Source organism: Homalodisca vitripennis, chromosome 6, assembly GCF_021130785.1.
Source record: "Homalodisca vitripennis isolate AUS2020 chromosome 6, UT_GWSS_2.1, whole genome shotgun sequence".
Taxonomy (NCBI): Eukaryota; Metazoa; Arthropoda; class Insecta; order Hemiptera; family Cicadellidae; genus Homalodisca; species Homalodisca vitripennis.
The window spans coordinates 122,018,541-122,040,523 of NC_060212.1; the positions used below are offsets into that span (position 1 = coordinate 122,018,541).

The window sequence follows — 21,983 nt, forward strand, 5'->3', positions numbered from 1 at the left end:
ATTCAACTCTTTCTGAAGAATTCAGTATGCAACATGACTAGGTTAGAGTAAAAAATATATTTTTGGTGAATTTCTAAAAAATACTCTGCAAAGTGGCCAAAAAGAGCTTGCCACTGAGGAAGTTTAGCATTGCCACTTCTAGGGTTAATCAGTAGACCTAAGAAGGAAGTTTTTAATTGGGACTAAAAATAGTATCGCTAGTTCACTCAGTGTTGACCCTATCAAATTTAAAAAAAAAACCCCTACCACATCAAAAACAATAGTTTACTTTGTATTTTTATTTGTTCTTTAGAGAATTTTATTCTAACTGGAACTATTCTCATGCATTGATTAGCACTGGGTTGATTTTGAGATAATTAATGTTTTGTTTAAATTGTAAGTGAATTCTAATAATAACCATAGTTATAAAGTTTCTTTATATTGTTAGAATTTTTAAATTTATCTGCTTTTCTTACAACTCGACACATCAAAATATATGAACATTAAAAAAAAATTAAATACAGTGTGGTAGACAGGTCCTGCAAGAGTGAAATAGTTTAAACTATTCTAGATGGAGCAACTCAAGTTTGTAAATCACTATAACAAAACTTGCACTATCATTTAATATTTTCTTACTCCTTGTGGACTGTCTCCCATATGTGATGAAAATTTATAGTTGCTTAAAAAGTAGGTACTTTTTCAGTATAAATGACGAAATATGGTAATGGTGAGGGAGGAACAGCTTACTGTGCAGAGATATGGATACCTCAGAACACAAATCATGGAAAAGAAACCATAAAAATTTATTTTTTGTAACAGTTTTACTACACAATATATTTATATATTACTCAAACCACAGTAAAAATTAGCTTACTTCATAGAAATAAATAACTCTTCAACCAGTTCTGTGAGATTTCTTCAAGATTGCATACTTTTCCCTCGATACATTGCCATAGTCAAACAACAAACACTAAAGTATTTTGATTAGTTTTAGCAGCATTTATCACATACTTTAATTATTACAATAGAGTAAATAAATGAATTACATTGTATTATACAATTTTATGAATGCAATTAATACAATGTTAAAACTGATTACTTGACATTAATTTGGTGTTTTATAATTTTTTATAAAATTATTTATTATTATTTATAAGTTTAGTTTGTATTTAAATATTTTTTTATAACAATTAAAACTAAAAATGCATTTGAAATTATAGTACGACAAAATGTTCTGTATACTTTCTTAAGATAAAAAATTTAATTTTTGTAAAAAATCAATAATAAACAGTTGCACATCAGATATTGACCATTTCCCACTAGATGTGGAAAAACGAGCGTCAGTGAGCTACGTGCAGCTTGCCCTCTCCCAGCAGGAACAAACATATTCTGTCCACTAGGAATGAGAAGAAGAAATCGGCAAAGAGGACAGCGACTAGTATCCATCGAAACTGAAACAGAAGGAAATATAATTTAAATTATAACTTTAATTGACTTTATAAAAGCCTCAGATGCACGATTGGCAGCTGAGTAGTTTCTCGTCCTTTAAACATGTCACTCCTTTGATATGATAACAAAATACATACAGAAAAACTTTTTCAATCATCAAACTTCCCAATTTCTGTTATGGATTAAGTTAAGAATTGGAAATTAACAATAAATTGAAATTGTAAATTGGTAAGATTCTGAGAAACCCTAAATACAAGGCATATCCAGACATGTAAGCTACTTTCTTTTTCAAGATGCAAAATGACACAGCGTATTTCGCACTTTGCGTGAAATTGGATTGACATATTTCTACAGACGTATTGTCACATTGACAGTTCTCAACACATTGACCTTGAACCAGTGATTGCGGAGGGGAGGAATAAGGCATTACACGACATTGTAGCCAACATGTTGAAAAAATCCCTCCTAAGAAAGTGAATTTTATTTTATGTTATTTTGTCAACAACACTTGCAGTTATCTTGACTGTTGGGAACAATTTATTTAGTCTGGCCAATTCTTAATCTCTCTCTCAAATAATTAACCTATCGAGGTGAGGTTTGAAACAAAATTTCATTTAACTAAATCCTAATTTTAGCTGTTTTTTTAGATAATATTGAACAAGTTATTCTAATTTTACTTTTTAGAACAATCAATCGACAACATCCACCTCTAGTTGTTTGTATCCAACCTCATGAGATGAAGTAGAGATGGTTCAGAAAGCTTGCTTCTATTTTGGCTTTTTTTAACTTATGGATAAAAAAAATCTATACACTGCCAAATAACTAGGTACTTCCAAACATAATAATGAAATTTTTAGTCCAAAATCTCTCAAATATCAAAATCTTTCTTTAGGGAATTAATTTAAAAAACTCATGAGCCCAAGCGTTATTAGAAACATGTCAGCTTGCGTATCACATAATTCAAGTTGTAATTCAGGTGGTTGGTCTTCAATTGTAGCTCCAAGATGAATATTATAAAGCAGTAAACTACTTTTGAGATTTTCAATTTCGTAGAATCTTGTATTGAGCTGATCAATTACTTTTTGGATTTGGGAACTATAGCTTTAAAATTGTTATTTTTAAATTCTTCACATAAGTGAAGACAGCTACTAGGAAAGTGTATCAAGTTCTTGTTTTCTAAAGTTTGTTTGAACACTTTTAGCTTCCTCAGAAACCCATTGATAATGCTTAGCAAATTGATATTGTTTTATTTTTTCCTTGAAGACTTGAGTTCAAAATATTAAGACGATTGGTCAAGTCTGTCACAAAAGCTAATTCAACCAAAAATTTTGGATCTTCAAACTTCTTTCAAGCTCAGTGGTGTCAGATGGCACATATTAAGGATGCAGGGATGTCTTTTCTTATAGCAAAGAATCGTTCCATGCACTTTCTTGCACTCAACCCTTACTTGGTTGTATAACAGCAAGTCTCCTTACTCAACCTCTGTTTCTTGTAAAATCTGCTTATGTTGTCTGTGTAAAATGGCTCAGTTTCCACCTCTGATCAGATTTACAATTTTAAACACAAGTTTAAAAACTTGATCCTGCTTTATAGAATTTCCAAATAAAGCTTCCTTGTGAATAATGCAATGGATTGTCGGACAAGTTACTCCATTATCCCTAAGCAACCCTACCAATACTACCTACTTTTACCTGCCATTGCTGGTGCTCCATCTGTAACAATGGCTGAACATTTAACAAAGCCTCCAATTTTATTTTTTATATAATTAGATTAAATAAATGTCTTAACACAGTCTATAAAACTGACATTTCCAGTTCTTAAGAAAGCCTCCTACCAAGACAGGGAGGGATTAAAATAAAAATGTAATTATTTTGATATTGTGGCTCTCTAGATTAGGATTTATTGGGTAGGACTTCCATTGGTAGGATTGAATTATTTTTGTTACAATATGAGGTGGTATTGTGGCTGGCTGGGTGCTAGGAAAATAAGGTTTATCTTTGTATTTTGTTTTTTACACATTTCAAGAGTCATGACAACAAAAGTTTTGACACATTGCAGGTGAAATTCTTCTACAATAGCATGGTGCATTTGATACACATCTATGTAATATTTATCAACACAAAGATCACCACGTTACATTACAATAAAAACATTACTACCAGTATAAGACTTACATCTGAAGGAAAGTCGACAATCTCGAACTGGTTGGCAATGTCTGGAACGATGCCCAGCGCTAGAGCCAGGATAGACACAGCTGAGCCCAGTATACTATATAACAGAGCTTTGTTCTCCACTAGACTCTCCATGAATGGGTGCCCCTGTGCACAACCAAACAACAGTTTCAATTATACAAGTAGAGAAATTTAAGCTGGAACTACAAACACTATAATGATCACATTCCTTAAGACTCTTACTAGAATAAACATCCAGTCTATAAGTGTTAATGTTATAAGCTGAGTTGTGACTGTTTTAATGTTGTCTTTTTAAAAGTGATACACAAATAGAATTACTATTGTTGTATCTAGTAAGTTAATGTTGCGAAACATATCAGAATGATTTTGTGGGAAAGTCAATTTCTCTCATACAGCTATTAACAAACAGGGTGACACATCTATGTCCACAATTGGTTACTGTACATTTTATGGCAGTGTTTTTATTTTATTAACTACTTTAATTATTATTGTAGATTACTATTGTTGTAGAATTAAGAATAAACAATTTATTATAAAACTATCAATTTTAGTTGATTAGTTAGTTTCTTAATATGTATTATGTCAATGTTTTTTAAATGATGTTCTGATTCTTTGGCATCTGATTGGCTACTGAGTTTTTTAATATTTAGTAATATGCCACTGTTTCTAAATGATGTTCTGGTTTTTTGGCATCTGATTCTGTAAATGAAACAGGTAAGAGTGCATCACTTGCTCAAAGCTCTGCTTAATATTTCACAGTGTGAGAGGTACATATAGCTGAGAAGCTTGTATTCAGTTTGATACCATGACTGAGCATTCTTAACCTTGTGCAATTAAGATCAGAATTGGTTTACAAAATGCAACAATCTCTACATTAGGCTACTAGATTCGATTGCAAATTGCCTGCATGTATGAGTGGTACAGTACTCAGGAAGTTATATCTGCCATGAGTGAGGTCATAAGCAACTTCCCTAAATTACATCTCTTTCTAGAGCTTCCAAGAAGTAAGATCACACAGAAGTTCACTGTTGGTTCAAAATAAACCACTAGCTATATCATGGCATCAGAATAATTCATGACATCTCATCTTCTGATTTCTTCATTATCAGAATTGATTTGACTACCGTTTTTACCACTGAAGAAAACGCTGCCAATATAATTTCTAAGGCAGTCATCACATTGATGCTATGCTCAATCTGAAGCCAATCATTTACATCTTCCAACTTTAAAATGATCAACTTTTCATAAGCCTACTGCATTGTTAATTTGTTATTACATTGTACACATTATTCTGCATGTAAAACATGTGTTAATGGAGAAAAGTTATAATGAAAATTTAACAAAAAAGTTGTATTCTTCAAAACATGTAACTTCCTTTGGTTAAGTTGTAAAACCGATCCAGATAACCTGGAGATCCATAAAAATGAGGTCTGGATAAACAAGGTTGTACTAGACTTTGTCGTGATGTGTGAGAACACAGAGAAACACTGTTTAAGAACAAATTAAAGAGGGAACTCTCAATGGGTTTTCTGAAATTGCTGATTGTGAGGTATTAAATGGCAGCAGTTGGCATAAAAGGAATATGTTATAATATCAAATTGCTTTATGGTAATACAGTATATTTACTACTGTTCTGTAAAATCAGCTGATTCCATAGATTTCATTTCGTTTTGCCCACTTTACTTCAATCTCAGAGACTCTCTTAAATGTACAGTTTTCTCTATTAATTTCCGACAGTTGGAGGGTTCACTGAAATGATATAAACAATACTACAATGTTTCATTGCCTTATGCAGCTCAAAGGTATTTAGTATCATTTCCTGAATATGATAATACATCAATAATCATACTTGGGTGGATCACTATATCCACTTCAACAGTATTTCGACAGTTGGAGGGTTCACTGAAATGATATAAACAATACTACAATGCTTCATTGCCTTATGCAGCTCAAAGGTATTTAGTATCATTTCCTGAATATGATAATACATCAATAATCATACTTGGGTGGATCACTATATCCACTTCAACAGTATTTCGACAGTTGGAGGGTTCACTGAAATGATATAAACAATACTACAATGCTTCATTGCCTTATGCAGCTCAAAGGTATTTAGTATCATTTCCTGAATATGATAATACATCAATAATCATACTTGGGTGGATCACTATATCCACTTCAACAGTATTTCGACAGTTGGAGGGTTCACTGAAATGATATAAACAATACTACAATGCTTCATTGCCTTATGCAGCTCAAAGGTATTTAGTATCATTTCCTGAATATGATAATACATCAATAATCATACTTGGGTGGATCACTATATCCACTTCAACAGTATTTCGACAGTTGGAGGGTTCACTGAAATGATATAAACAATACTACAATGCTTCATTGCCTTATGCAGCTCAAAGGTATTTAGTATCATTTCCTGAATATGATAATACATCAATAATCATACTTGGGTGGATCACTATATCCACTTCAACAGTATTTTCGACAGTTGGAGGGTTCACTGAAATGATATAAACAATACTACAATGCTTCATTGCCTTATGCAGCTCAAAGGTATTTATTTATGATAATACATCAAATCATATGGTATTTCGACAGTTGGAGGTTCACTGAAATGATATAAACAATACTACAATGCTTCAATGCAGCTCAAAGGTATTTAGTATCATTTCCTGAATATGATAATACATCAATAATCATACTTGGGTGGATCACTATATCCACTTCAACAGTATTTCGGTACGTAAGGACATGAGACAGGTGTATTTTAGTTTGAGAAGCTCTATATGTGATGAAGACTCCCAGACATAGTCCAGTTGTCATGAGGACCACTGGGACGCAGATTCAATCTATTGGGGGCTAATCTACCAGTATGAAATAACTCCTCAAAACAACAGCATTTCCAACAAAGATGACAAGTCCGCCACCTGCCCCCATGGAGTAAATGTAGTAAGATATTTTTTCCTCAAGATTGTGTATCTCTGGATCGTTTAGAGGTCTACTGCTCTGCTATTCAATTTTTATATTATTTTTCTCAACATTTTCTTTTTCTATCAAAAATACATCGTTTTATGAAAATTTAATATTGAATAGTAATCTGATTTTTACTGGGCTTTCAACACGAATTAGAGGAACTTGACACCTCAGCTTATTTCAATTAATAACAATTTAGAACATGTTTTAATAGTTCAATTGGCACAAAGAGTTCAAAGTAAAAAAAAGGGTTTAATACTTACCCTATAATTTATAGCAAATGTTGACACTTGGAGGGCCATAGAAATGATATAAACTGTACTATTTAATATCCCAGGCTCAAATTCTGATTCTTCCTCTGGGTCAAATGGTTTTGGATCTCTGAAACATTTCCACTAATTAATAATAATTGTATTTTCCACAGCGAAAAATCTCAAATAACAGGAATTATAACACAAAATAGTGCAGGTTTTACTAGAACTAGTACATAAATCAGAATCCTACTTCGCATAAGGGTGGCAAGAGTCTAAATTTGTATTACCCCTCACTGACCATTGATAACTAAATAGACTTTATTTATTATTTTTAATATAACAATATAAAAAATACAATCAAATTATATTACCGTAACCATAATCTACAAGCCTATGAATTCATTAAAAGAATTAAATAAGATTTCCACACTGTTTCTCTAAAGCTTTAAACATACTATTTGTAAGTATGTTTCTAGCAGCAGACTGTGGTAATTTACTTAAAAAATATATATTTCACACTTTTATTACAGAGCTACAAGAAAAATTAAAAAGCAAACAAATCAGTTGTAATAAAAAAATTCCAAAAATATGATTTCAAAGAAACAAAATACAATATTAGTTCTATGCAATCAATAATACGTCACACTGTACCATTCAGCTTACAATAAAGAATTTAATACTCTTTTTTTATTGACATTAAAATAGAACCTTTATGGGAACAATTTAAAAACATCTATATTACCATTCCCCATAATCTGTAATAATTAAAATAATGTTCTAGATCAAGTAAAACGTGTAAACATACTAAAAGCTACAGTTCTATAGAGTATGTAACAAATAAAAATTTTGTTGCAGAGCAGTATAAAGTTTAACATTATTTTGTTGGATTGTATGTTTCAAATAAGTAGAAGTGAATTTTAAAATTGTAGTAAGTTATATTATTATTTAGAACGTACTGTACATTTTTACATGTAATGTCAGCCCTCTGATGATCAAGAGTAGTTGTATATCAACTGGAATAAAGCTGCTTGCTTACTTTGGTGGTGAAAGAAGGGTAGCCTGCTGGACAAGGAACACCAGACTGGCAAAGTGAACAAAGAACTGTAACAGGACTGTGAGGACTGTGTAGACGTTGAATATATTGGGTAGAGGCCTCTGTCGAGACAGTGTTTTCAGCGGCTGAAACATTTATAAGCTAGTTACACGGGAAGGGATAGATGTGGTGGTACTTCTATTACACTACAGTGTTTACTTCAAGCAGCTAACCGGCTCAGCCTCTCTTACAACTTATTAATGTGCTAGCAGTGACATCAACTTCATTGTTTGACCCTTTAACTGTGTGGTCATTTTATTAATTAACAGTAATTACTTATAAATACTACTAAATGTAAATAATACCATATTTTTCCAAATTATTTTTTGGACAAAACCTTTCGAAACCAAAGATTTCATCATCAGATTACTCCACAAAAATGAAATCAGGCAACACCTGATGATGAAACCTTTGGTTTCGAAAGACCTTGTCCAAAAAATAAATAATTTGGAAAAATATTGTATTATTTATATTTAGTAGTATTTATAAGTTTTTTCCAATTGCTCCAAAAGTCTTCAACAGGAATTACTGTTATAAGATTTTATAAATGTCCATGTTAATTTTTTTTCATTATTTACTAATCGAATTGGTTACTGAATTTACTTAAATAAAAAAAAATATAAAAAAAACAGATGAACTCATAAACTTCTATATTTTGCAGATAAAAGCTTGACTGGGCTCAGTACACAAAGGGAAATATTTACAGTACAAATGACTTGTGAAACTTGCGTCATCATAAACTTATATGAAACTAGCTGTTTCCCGCGGCTTCGCACGCTTTTCGTAAGTTTTGCCCGCGTATGAGCATTTCTGGTTGAAGTAAATTATATTTCCAACCCCGATGTAGATTTTACCTTGATGTCACGATCAAGAAAATATGTCAAAAATGTATTGTACATGCATAATGTATTTTATTACAAAGTGGTCTACCACTCAACCTTTAAGTTCAACCAAAAATTTAGTTTAGACAATTATACATCATAACTTAGCGCCTTCAAATAGTGTTTCACTGTTTAATATACGTATCTATCTCGTAATTGCAGGTTATAATGTGCAGGCGCTTTGAAAACTTTTCTTCATTTTATTCGTTTATATTCACGACATAAGCGAATAATTCAGATAATAACTATCCTATCTTCTAAGTTAGACTAAATTACGGATACATGTGAAATTTGATTGAAATTGGTTCAGTCGTTTTGGAGTTTATTGGCAACATACATCGTGACTCAAGATTTTTATATATATAAGATTAAAAAGTGTAAACATTCTACAAGGCATAAAATATAAACAGGAGGGCGGAAAAAAATAGTGTTGGGAGCACCTTGGACCTTGAGATGAAGAGGAAGCAGGCAGCCAGCAGCAGGCCTTGCAGAGTTGCTTGCATGTCGCTGAACTTGATACCATCCAGGTACAGTACTGACTGACTGTACGCAAGTATGAGTGCGTTCAGTGCCAGTATCTTGAACATCTGCAGCGTGGTCACTAGTGTACACCTGCCCTGCTTCACCACGTGACAGACTGCAACATTCACACAACATTCATATATCTAAGCTCCAATAACACAACACCAGCCTGCCAAACAAACAGTTGGCACAGCATAAAGAATTTAATACTTTTAGTGCTCAATATAATTGTTATAAAAATAGGAACTTTTATAATGGCAAACATATCACATGGAATTTACTGAACTAGTGTTAGCAAAGCCTAGGAGCTAAACGCATTTAATTTCTGTCTGTTCATATGATATCTCGAGAATGAGTTAACCTAAAGAATTGCATGAAGCTTCAATTCTGTGTAAACAACATGAAGTTCAATAAGGGTGCATGTCACCCATGGGATTTGGCTGATCATAAGCAAACATTTTTATATTCGTCTTATGAGTAAATATGATGACAACAAGAAAATTGTAAAATAAACTAATCTAACCCTTGTAGCACCAAGCATATTGGGACAGGTCACGTCACACAACACCTGAGTTACTGGTATGGGGTTTTTTTATCAGGCTATTTATAGGTTCCTTTTTCCTTGAACAACAATGGCTACCAATAATTGAAAATTTTGATTTGAAGTTTACAAAAGATTTACAGTATTCAGTGAGTAATTTTGTTGTTATTAGCAGTAGTACAGTAGTTTGTAGACTAATAATTGTTGTGTAATAAATTACATTATAAGCTGCTGATACAAACGGCTTGGCTGATTTCAATTTTTCTTTTTAACCAAAATACAGCATTTTTATGAGCTTCAATATTTGAAGTATCACAAGGTATTAGATGCAATTTCAAAATTTTGACTTTGGGTAAGGGAAGGCATGGGGGTGAGCACCCCCATTTTGAAAATTTTTTTGTTCCCCCAATTAGTACTATACACTCCCATTTACAGAATTTTGATACTTGGGCTATAAAGTTTTTCAATATGAGTTTGAAATTTTCAAATGAACACCCTGTATATAGGGTCTTGGGGTTTCACCACTAACCTAGCATGAGGCTAAATAAAGGCTCTTGGCACTAAAAGGGTTAAGTATATAAAGTCACTTCCCATTTTAACATGACATATTAACAAATGTAGCCTACTAAAACAAGTTGCACACTCACTGCACTGAATAGATGAGAGTTTGCTTGTAAAAGGTGCAGCGATGCTGGCGTCACCCAGTTTTACGATTTGAGCTTGATCTTGCTCCTCCAACTCTTTCAGGAGCTTCTGTAGATGTGAGTGTGCCATCTGTGAGGAGTTCTGAAAACAAGCAAAATATTGCACACATCATAACTCACTACATTGAATAGATAAGAGTTTGCTTGTGAAAGTGCAGCGATGCTGGCGTCACCCAGTTCTACGATTTGAGCTTGATCTTGCTCCTCCAACTCTTTCAGGAGCTTCTGTAGATGTGAGTGTGCCATCTATGAGGAGTTCTGAAAACAAGCAAAATATTGCACACATCATAACTCACTCTACATTGAATAAATAAGAGTATGCTTGTGAAAGTGCAGCGATGTTTGCATCACTTAGATTCATGATTTGAGTTTGATCTTGCTCCTCCAACTCTGTTAATTATCTATGTTAGTATTTAGCAGTTACCTTGAACATAACCTAAATTTCCCCTCACCTATATCTATATTCATATTTTCAAATACCGGTAGCTCAAATATGTACTTAAAAGAGTAGTATGTTGTATTAGAAAAACATTTCTATTTGCAAACCGAGAGGTGAATGCTAATGTTTTACTCACATTGAAGAGGATATTCCCAATACTACTTCATAAACATAAAAAATAACATCCTAGAGTGAACTAAGGACTTGAAAAAAAGCAATATCTTTTCATATATGCTATGTAATTGTACTTGTTTTCATATTTTATTAAAATGATATAGTACACTTATTTTTTGTTTTTCTAATACAGACATATTCGCTCATGATTTACATAATTAACCTAACAGTAACATTTCTTAAGTAGGAGGTAAAATGTATAAATAACGCTAAATAGTAATTAATGTGTACTGTGTGCAAATAAAGTTCTTTTCCCTTTCTACGTAGAAAAATAAAATAAAATAAGCGTTGAGAAAATAACTTTAACTTTTTGATAATTAATCAATGCTAAGCCAAAGTTAGTCAGCACCTATATGGCGCTTAAAGGATTTAGCTGAACTATTTAGTAACCAGAATCGTATTTTTAATAACATGCACAGTGTAATCAAACAACAAATTGAAATATTCCGGGATATACAACATATATAGGGTAATCGATTGAGTAACATTTAGGACACCAAAAACATAAATTTTAAAACATATAATGTTTACTGTTTACAAAAATCTTATAAGAACGTAAAATACCTGTCGGTCAGCAGCATTTCTGTGTAATAAACTAGAGTTTGGGAAGCGCAGTTTTTCCTTCTCCTTGTCATTCTTCCTGTGACTTTCTTTATCACTAAGTTTATCAGGTTTTAATTTTTCCTTTTCAGCTGGCCTCTCAATTTTCTTCTTTTCTGGAAGTTTTTCTGGGGCGTTCGACAGAATTGCAACACCTACAATAAATAAGTGTTACAAAAATATATGATTATCTTTCTAAACATTATGCTATCAAAACAGTAGCAATCAAAATTTTTAAAAAGATTGAAACAATTAATACAATCAGCTTTCCTGGAATAAAATAGAATAAACTGCAGAACAAGAAGTAACTGTACACTTCCTTAGATTCACTGCTAGGTAGAATCCTCTTTTATAATTATGCTCCTTTAGGCACTTATCGACTAATAAAATGAAAAATCTCTTTTTTTATTTGAGGTGGAATTGGGTCTCTACCACTCAACCTCAAGATAATATAAATATATACAAACAGTACTAATAACACTTACTTACAAGCTACAGAACATAATAAACAAGTAGGAAAATATTTTTAACTAGGCTGTAACCACTATGGTGGTTTAGGAGAAAACAGAAATAAGTCATAGAAATTTTTGCGAATTTAAGAATTTGTAAACTTTGCTTTTAACTACTTTAATCGAGAATGAAAATGCAAAAAAAAAGCAAGAGAGAATAAATACTAGCAACGATTAAAATCAATTTGTACTGACATTTCTGGTTTATAAAGAAACGTGATCTATTTTATCTATTGACAAATACTTCATCCTGTGAAACACTATATTTTCTTATTGTAACCAAACTAATATGATTATTTTTATTTGACACAAAGAGGGAGGAGGTTAAGATATCTCTGCTGGTTATGCCTATAGAGTACCGTAGTTAAGTCACTATTCCAGCTTTCTGTATTTTTACATCCTGTTCATATTGAAAAAAAATCTATTTTCACAAAACGGATGTCTCAACCAAGGAACAAAACAGCAGTTTATAAATTTAATTATTTTACTTTTTATTACTATATAAATGGTATTTTCCACTTTACTGTTGTTTCGGACACTTCTACATTTAGGTATTCTTACACTGTGCATGATTCCTGAGAATGTTTTGGCATTTAAGTAGAATATCATGTCTGCTCTGTTATCTATATTCATACACAAAAGTGGATATATGTAAATATCATAGTGTAATAAGTTTAATAAAATTGCTTTTTCATACATCACAATCACTTGTCCTGATCTAACCTCAGTATCGAAGAGATACCCATATAGCAATGAATGTGTCAAAAGAAAATGATTATATGCACAATGTTTCACTCACCGACTTGAGCGTGTTTCAATGCACCCACATCGTTGGTACCATCCCCACACATGAGTGTCGTGTACCCTAGACTCTTCAGACACACAATGATGTATTCCTTTTGTTTGGGGGCAACCCTTGCAAACACTGTCACATGAGGTAAAATGTTCATGAGAAATGCTTTGTGACTGTCCGCAAGGAATTGTAAACCCTGTAATACATACACACTAAACTAAAATCAGAATATCCAGAAAACACATACACAAACTAAATCAGACACATTCAACCTTTAAACTGTAAACAAATTTAAATTGATCTGCACTGATTTTAAGGTCGCTTTTATTAAATCCCTAAAAAGCTAAAACGAATTAGCTATATTAGAAATAATATTCTATAAGCAATAAATTACTTATTTATTCGTGGAAAGAATAATGAAGGATAGTGAGTATGTTTTTATTCAGTATAAATATAATTACAAGGCTTCTCATGAACGGTAGAGGAGGGAGGTAGTAAACATGACATATCAGTGCAAAAATCTAAAGACAACAATGAGGCACAGACATAATTACTGTAATCTACATGACAAAAGAACAAATTTCTTGAAGCCTTTGACTACTAAAAGTTCTAGGAATGTAACTAATATACTAAATCTCTTCTGAATAGTCAGTCTTTAACTCACCTCGCCTGTCAGACTGAGATCATACTTTTGTATCAGCTCCTTGTATGACTTGTCTGGTTTCAGAGGTAATCTCTGCGTCTGATCAATAGACTCCCAGTACCAATTCTGTCCTGATGATGATGTCAACACAAGAATTCCACCAGCCTTCTGTGTGAATCTCAGCTCCTTTGCCACATGGCAAGCTGTTAGCGGGTTGTCTCCAGTGATCATCACCACCTAGGACATTGATAAACTTTACAACTAACTTTGATGTCCGTTAGATGAACTCTAACTAACAGTCTTGTCCTGATGATGAGATTGACAAATTTCACAAATCTGTGTTTCCAGGATATGTGTACAATACAATAGTTTGAATCAATTTGGTATACTGTCCACAATGATAATCTAAACATTAAAATTCCGAATCAGGAGTAATCAAATGAGCAGTTTTTAACAATTAGAATAATGTATTCTAAAGTCAATACAAAATTTACAATTAACTGAATAGTATAAAACTGTTTATAACATAAGCCTAGTAAGCTATAGTATGGTAACAACCAATTTAACTAGAAACAAATAATAAATAATGTTTACCTACTAAGTATTAAATACATAGTCAAAGTTTTACTTGAAACAAGATGGACAGACCTAGAAAATTATAATTTGAATTTAAATTTTACATCAAATTTTAAAACTAGATGATTAGACCTTTTTTTATCTAGACATTTTCAAGCATAAACACAATATTTTTAAATACTAAGAGAGTTTTGATAGGATAGGAAGAAGAAGCAGGCTTATTTTTACATTTTTACCAGATTGGAAGAGTATTCTTCTTTACAAAGAAGCGTTAAAAAAACAAATAGGATATTTCATGCCCACTGTACACTTTGTCAACCACTTATTTTAAATGTAAGTCAAAATTAATTTGTGTAAACTAGCCATTTTTATTTAATACATAAAATAAAATGTACATAAACGTGAATATAATAACATAATTTTCAGTGGGAAATTACTAAAGGTACAACCAATTTACAATTACAGAAATGCAAAATAACTTAAATTAATTGTTTTGACTGTCTGACACTTACATTTGATTGTATTATATTTCTTTAAAAGCATTTAAGAGTAAGTTCCGGTGATAAAACTGCCATCTTACCACATGGGAAGCATTGATGATCTCCTTGATGACAGCCCGAGAGTCAGTTTTGAGAGGACAAGAGATGATGACGAAACCAGCAAAGTTGAAATCCTTCTCCACATCATCCCTGGTGTGATCATACAGTATGAGATTCTGCCACAACTTCTTACACCGTAACACCACTAACATTACCAAACTTGGCAAATAATGTCAGATAAATAAACATTTTCTATACTGACCTGGTGAGATCCCGCACCTGTTGGTGACTCAGATGGCCCAGTTCACGCCAGCCCAAGGCCAACACTCGAGCCCCACGCCTTGATAGAGTCAAGTACACAGAATCATAGCTGTCCGGCACCTCTCCAAACTAAACATTCATATCAACATTAATATACAGGATGAATATTGAAGTTTTAATTTCTTGCTCTACATGTTTTAATCAATAAGAAAGTTTTCAATTTCTGTAAATGCAAAATAAAGACTCTTATAATTTGTTACAGTAGATCTGTAAATTAGTTAGGCTTTACTAACTCATTTTTACAATTTTTCCATCGTGAAATAAAATAATAAAAACATTATCAAACCATTTAAGTTTTAATCATGAAAACTGGTTACTATTATTCAATAGTTTAACCTCACTCACTGCAAAATTTTCTGACAACACAGAACAATGGTCTGACAACTAATTGGCTTCACGAGCAGAGTGTGGGAGCCAACCAAACTCCGGGCCTGACAACCGACCAGCTTAATAAGAACATCACTCAGAAGAAGACAATACAATAAAGAAAGACAGTTTAGTATTTTTTTAAGTAAGTAATTGTCCCCAGTAACAGCAAGAAGGCTTAAAGAAAATTAGACGCTTATTAATAAAGGCTCAGATGAGGATTCTTCAAACCTTGGAGAGATAATTAGCAATGGTTCTATAAATGAAGCAAGAAATAGTATTTTAGAAGTTGCTGTGAAGAAGTTGCATACATGAAAACTTAAAAATGTATAGTAATAACAAACACACAGCTGCTTCCAAAGAGAACCAAACTTTATGTTTGATACGCCACTGCCTTCTGAATTCTTTCTACTGAACCAAAAAAGTGAAAAATGCTTTAAAATAATAAACTGAAAGGACATCTATGTATGTTACATTTGATATTATATACCAGTAACAATAGCAGAGAACCACATCTCAGACCACACAGGACAGTTGTGCATCCTGTACACTTCATGTAATAATTCTGGTTGTTTAACAACTGAATGTGGACAAGTTAATAACCGGTCGCTTCACACTTCAAACATCTGTTGGAAAGGGAGTCCTAGCATGAGGTTTAAAATACTGAGAGTACTGAGGAAGCCGATAATGAATTCTTCTAAAAAGAAAATCTGCATTAAAAAGAGAACAATTATACCACCCAGAGATGAATCTGGCACTCACCATGGACTTGAGAGTCTCGGGGGCACCCTTGATGGTGGCTACATATGTTGTGTCTGTAGTGCCGGCCTGCGTGTAGCCAGCCACCACAGACATGCGTTTTAGTGTAGAGGAGAAGTGGTGACGGTGGAATATTTTCATCCCAGGTGCCTTTCCTTTTTTTGGTATCACTGCATCACCTGATACAACATCAATCCTTTTAGAGGAGGATTTACGACAGTAAAATACATTTCAACTAACAAAAAGTTTTTTAAATCCTCCTTTAAAAATAAGAATGGTTGGTTTTTAATTCCCCAAAGATCGAGTTCAACAATTGATCAACTAAAAGATCTGATTCCTTTACAAACTGTTCTAACATCTCAAGGAAAACTGTTTTGTCTCTCTTCATCATTCAACACATTTGGTACCAATTTTATACAAACCTTTATCATGTTCAAAACCGTTATAAATAATTTTCTGATTTGATATGTTGAAGTCCTCAACAATCGATCTTACACTCAAACTTCAGTCGTAACCCAGAACATACTTTACTTTGACCACATTTTTACCCAAAACTACTTATTGAATGGTGCCCAGATCAATCAATGATTTCAGCGGAATCCTAACTATTCTTGAATTCACTGGAAAACATAGGCTCTTTTAATTTTTATATATTTCTTTCACAAAGGCAAAATCTTGAAAGTGGCTTTGCCCAAAGGGATGCATAATAATATCACATGATACCGCTCTATTTTTGACCAAATCAGCTTTAGCGGCACTCATGATCCTAACTGTGTCAGAGCTCAGACAAACCTGCCACATGGTGTATTGGTTATCTTAGATGGCCCTATCACAAATCCCACTACTGTACCAGGGAACGTGGTACTGGTGACTGGAGTGCCAAGTCATTCTCATTACTTTATGGACAAACCCTGTATTAGTTTCCCTTATCTTAAATATACAAATACGTACAAAGATTTTGGTTTTATTTATTTGGCCAAAGAAATAATCATTAATTTTTATGTTTAAAATAGTTTCTAGTTGTAGAATCTACATAATGTCTATGGAAAATAAATATGAAACTGAAAAGGAATAGCAGACAAGCTGTTAATTGGTGTTAGCCATTATTAAGAGACTTTTTATTTAATGTCATAGAACAAAATAATTATGTAATGTTGAATCGACGAGTAAAGACTTTTCATTTTTATAATAATCTATGTGATTATCACACAAATTTTCAATGGATTTTGAAATTATAAACACAAAACTTAAAAATAATTTATTGAGGAACAAAATTATAATTCTGTAACTTGTTACTATGCTGGAAAGAAACACAGTATTTCAATATTTTGTATCATCAATATTTTTCTTCAACTCTCCTAATACCAGTTTTATAATTGACGAAAGTAGGAATTAAAAATTAAAAATATTTGCTAGATTAATGCATGTTATTTTTAATGTTGTAATATCTCACTAAACTTGACTGACTGTATGAAAAAGATGGTTGACCAAGGTACAGGAAGAAATCTTTTATCAACATGAGGCTTAATCAATGACGATATTGTGGTGTGATTTAAATAGCGTTAGATGAAAGCTCATCCATACAATCACATAGATAAAAGAAATTTAATTACTGGTATTACTGTACAAATAAGAAATGAAAGAATATTCACAGCATTTTATCAAAATACCTAATAAAAGTACTAGAGCTACTCAAAATATAATAATGATTTAATTAAGAGACCTTTGGTTAAATTCCAGTCAACAGCAGTCAGTGTTGCTTTCTCCAGAGGGTCGCCCACCAGCCCATCCTCCAGTTGGACAAGAGAATGACACGTGGCCAGCACTTGGACACTCTCCAGTCTTGCATCTGCGAGTGGAGTCACTGCTTCCGGTGTCTTCCTACAAAAACACAAAATCAGTGCCGTCTTCTATAGAGGGTCGCCCACCAGGCTATCCTCCAGTTGGACAAGAGTATGAAACATGGCCAGCACTTGGACACTGTCCAGTCCTGCATCTGCGGGTGGAGTCACTGCTTCTGGTGTCTTCGTACAAAAATACAAAATCAGTGCCGTCTTCTACAGAGGGTTGCCCACCAGGCTATCCTCCAGTTGGACAAGAATATGAAACATGGCCAGCACTTGGACACTGTCCAGTCCTGCATCTGCGGATGGAGTCACTGCTTCCAGTGTCTCTACTACAACATGGTGTCAGTATTTCCTTTTCCAGGGGGCAGCAGACCAGGTTCTTCAGCTGGAAGCATGAACGAAAAGTAATCAACTCCTGATAGTATCAAGCCCTGTATCAACCAGCCTTGTTAGAGATCTTCATACAATACCACTAAATCATTATTACATTCTTCATAAGATTGTTCAACAAACCAAATTCAAATTAGACAAGTGGCCAACCTTTTGACACTATTCAACCCTACTTCACTACTTCAACCAGCAGTCTTAGCTTACACACTCCTAGAACATGACATTAGCAATTCTTCTCAAGAGGGTTACTTATAGACAATAGATAGTTTCTTTATTCATGTACATAGAGTTACAGAATTGGCGTCAAGTAGGTAAAGGTAATAATTTAGAATATTAGTCAGCAATGTAGAAAACAGTGGATAAACCATTTTAAGCACTATGATTAATGGTTCCTCCAGTTTATAAATTCTTCAAGGGAGTAAAATGTCCTCTGTGGAAACCTCTGTAGAAAATTATCAGCTGGATGAGAAATTGAGATTACTCAGAAGATATCCGTATAGTTTTATTCCAATTCCAATTTATAGTATTTTTAAATTGAAATAAGATCCAAATCTTTTTTATATATGCATCCAAATTCTCTAGACTTGTTCCTTGAAAAGTCGGATTTCTTTATCCAATGTGTACAAAACTACAGGTACAGAAACTTGATTTTACCAACTGCCAATGTGAATTTAAAGGCTAATGTTGTCAATATACACTGTATATAAATTTGAAGGTTTCTAAAATAATCCAGGTTTTAAAGTGAAAAGAATATTCTTAAATAGCTACCAATGGGTTAAACATTTCTAGTTTAATATGAGTAAGTGAATTCATTATGTTAAAATGTATACTGCATTCACATTGTGTTCAATTTTATTGTGCACAAATAACTCAGGTAACTTTTAAATTCTCAGCTAGGTGATATGGACCTCCCAATTCCAACAATTGAATAATAATTGAAGTTAATTATAACATACAGTAGTTATTAATGTTGCTACACTTATTTTTGTATATTGAGATATGGACATGTATTAATTGCATAGAAAAACGGAGAACAATGCCAGAGTAAATATTTAGTCCATCACACATTATCTTCTGACCATTCTACAATTCTCACAGTAACTCTTGACTGTAGCATTTGCTACATATGCAGTTTTAAAATTATTTACTAAATATTGATGGGAGAAAATATATGCAAGAATATTTTAGAATTTAATTAGTGATGTCAAAATATAGACAAATAAATAATGCTATTTTTCAAGAGAGTACATGTGGTTGCAAGTATTGTTCAAAGTATAGTCTTACATTTTAATATTATTTAAAAGTTCATTATGATAATCATTTAGTATACTACAGTAAGAATAATTTTTATACATCAAGATATCAAGTTTTTAGTAAATATTTTTGGGTGAAACATAGATAAATTACAGTTTGAACTTTGAGTCTGTACGAACATCAACAGGTTGTGACCAAAGGGATACTATGAATTTTTCAGGAAGTTTTTAGTTCAGTTTTATTCAGCCTCTTTATAATAGAGAAAAGTACATTTTATTTTGAAATAAATTAGAAATTTTATTTTATTTGAGATTTATCAGAAAGTTATGTGTTTAGGTTGATTTAATTTTTGAAACAAGAAGTTAACTTTAATTTAATTTATTTTATTTGAAAGAAGAAAACATTTTCTTTGGAAAACGTTTAGAACAACAGTGGTAGTGTAAGCTTTTGTGAATTGAATTTAAATATATAACAGTACAAGGATTGTTCTTTTAAGTCCAATTTAATTTTAAATTACTGAACTGCAAATTAAAGAAACAATTTTTTAAAGTGTTTTGAGAAAGTATTCTCCTTGTTCATCTACTCTAATACATATAATTAATTAGTTTTTAAATTAGATACAGTAATTAAGTGCAGCTTAACTAATCAAAAAATTATGTAAAGGGCTTTTGAGAAATTTGTAGATCTCTCTTCATCACAAATATATACATCTACATTCTGTGATACTCAAAATACCTCTTGACTATTATATGAGTCCTATATTTTTATTTAACTGAAAAGCAAATATTATTGTGACCTCCATGAAGAGATCTCTATGGTGTAACTGATGGTTGTTTTCCTTATCTCCCCTCTTCTGCAGCTATTTACCTGTAAATCTTTAGCCTTATTGGACAGGTGTTAATTTACTCTAGGAAACTACCATTTCAGTTTTATAATTTGACTGACAATGTTTTCATATCATATCATATACTACTGTGTGTAGAGAATACTAAATTAATAAACTAGCAGGATGAAATTTTCATGCTCATTGGCACAGCTATGCTTAAAAGCATTGCAATTCAATGATAAAGATAAAAATGTACATCCACAGATTTAGAAAAGTTAAATTAAAAAAATTACAGTTTGTTTTATTCAAGCAAGTAGTACAAATTGAAACTTATTTTCTGATGTTTCTAGACTTCTATGTACTATAAATTAATTATAAAATTTCTGATGTGAGATAGATTCAGATTTAAGTAACATACACAACAAATAAAAAAACCACAAACACAGTTCTGTTACAAAAATGTTACCTATTAATTGATTAAAATGTTAACACTTTTGTTTGATCAAATCTTTAAAAGAACAGAAACATCATTAATTTAATCAGATTTCTTAATATACAGACAAAAACAAAGCTCTCAGAATTATTATCTCAACCAAGGGATGAAAAAAATGAATATAATGATTTCAGGTCAACTTACAATATGAAAGTCTAGCATTCAAGTGAGGTGTACAACATGTAAATGTTACAACAATTAAGGGTCACTGAACTAGAGTCAATTTATTACTTTAATAAAAAGAAAAAAATGTATCATATTACTTCTTTTCAAATAAATCTGTTCGCAGAGCTTAAAAACAAGGTGACTCTGTCATACTGTCCAATAATAGACACTGTGCTGTTTGGGAAGGTTCAGACCTGTTTCTCATGCTTTAAATTCATTATGTTTTAATGTTAAATGTACACAGAATTTCATAAAACATGAATGCTAGATTTTTAAAGAACATAATTATTTTGAATTTAGACCCAAGTTATGAAAGATGGTGAAAATGGAGACAAAAGTACAAAGGCATGTTCCACATTCAGCAGGCACATGTATAGCTTCATTAAGGAGGACAATGAGCACAAGATATTAGATGTTAGGCAATGTTAAATAAAATGCAACAATTACCCAATACCAGCTATTCCTTCAACGACTAGATTGTCACTCGTCAGAGTCCCAGTCTTGTCAAAACAGCAAATCTCCACTTTCCCAGCAAACGGGATGCGGAACGGCTCCGTGCAAAAAAACACCTGGGCACAATAAAAGTTTCAGTCACAAAAGTGAAACATAGATTCATTTAAAATTGAATTCTCATTGAGATAGCGTATCGCAGCATATATCCAAAGGAATGGGCTGTTAACTCTTTC

At 32.4% G+C, this 21,983-nt stretch overlaps 1 protein-coding gene across 1 annotated transcript in view; it reads right to left on the bottom strand.

Moving 5' to 3' along the window:
- Nucleotides 1-758: 758 nt before the first annotated feature.
- The window catches only part of LOC124364867 (endoplasmic reticulum transmembrane helix translocase), a 50,645-nt gene continuing 29,420 nt past the window's right edge, over nucleotides 759-21,983 (bottom strand). The window contains 14 exon segments of the mRNA XM_046820660.1: nucleotides 759-1,430; nucleotides 3,603-3,746; nucleotides 6,872-6,989; nucleotides 7,899-8,041; nucleotides 9,277-9,473; nucleotides 10,547-10,685; nucleotides 11,781-11,971; nucleotides 13,125-13,314; nucleotides 13,783-13,998; nucleotides 14,918-15,026; nucleotides 15,139-15,266; nucleotides 16,326-16,501; nucleotides 18,046-18,203; nucleotides 21,745-21,866. Of these exon segments, the coding sequence (XP_046676616.1) occupies nucleotides 1,320-1,430; nucleotides 3,603-3,746; nucleotides 6,872-6,989; nucleotides 7,899-8,041; nucleotides 9,277-9,473; nucleotides 10,547-10,685; nucleotides 11,781-11,971; nucleotides 13,125-13,314; nucleotides 13,783-13,998; nucleotides 14,918-15,026; nucleotides 15,139-15,266; nucleotides 16,326-16,501; nucleotides 18,046-18,203; nucleotides 21,745-21,866 (2,142 nt within the window). The 3' untranslated portion in view covers nucleotides 759-1,319.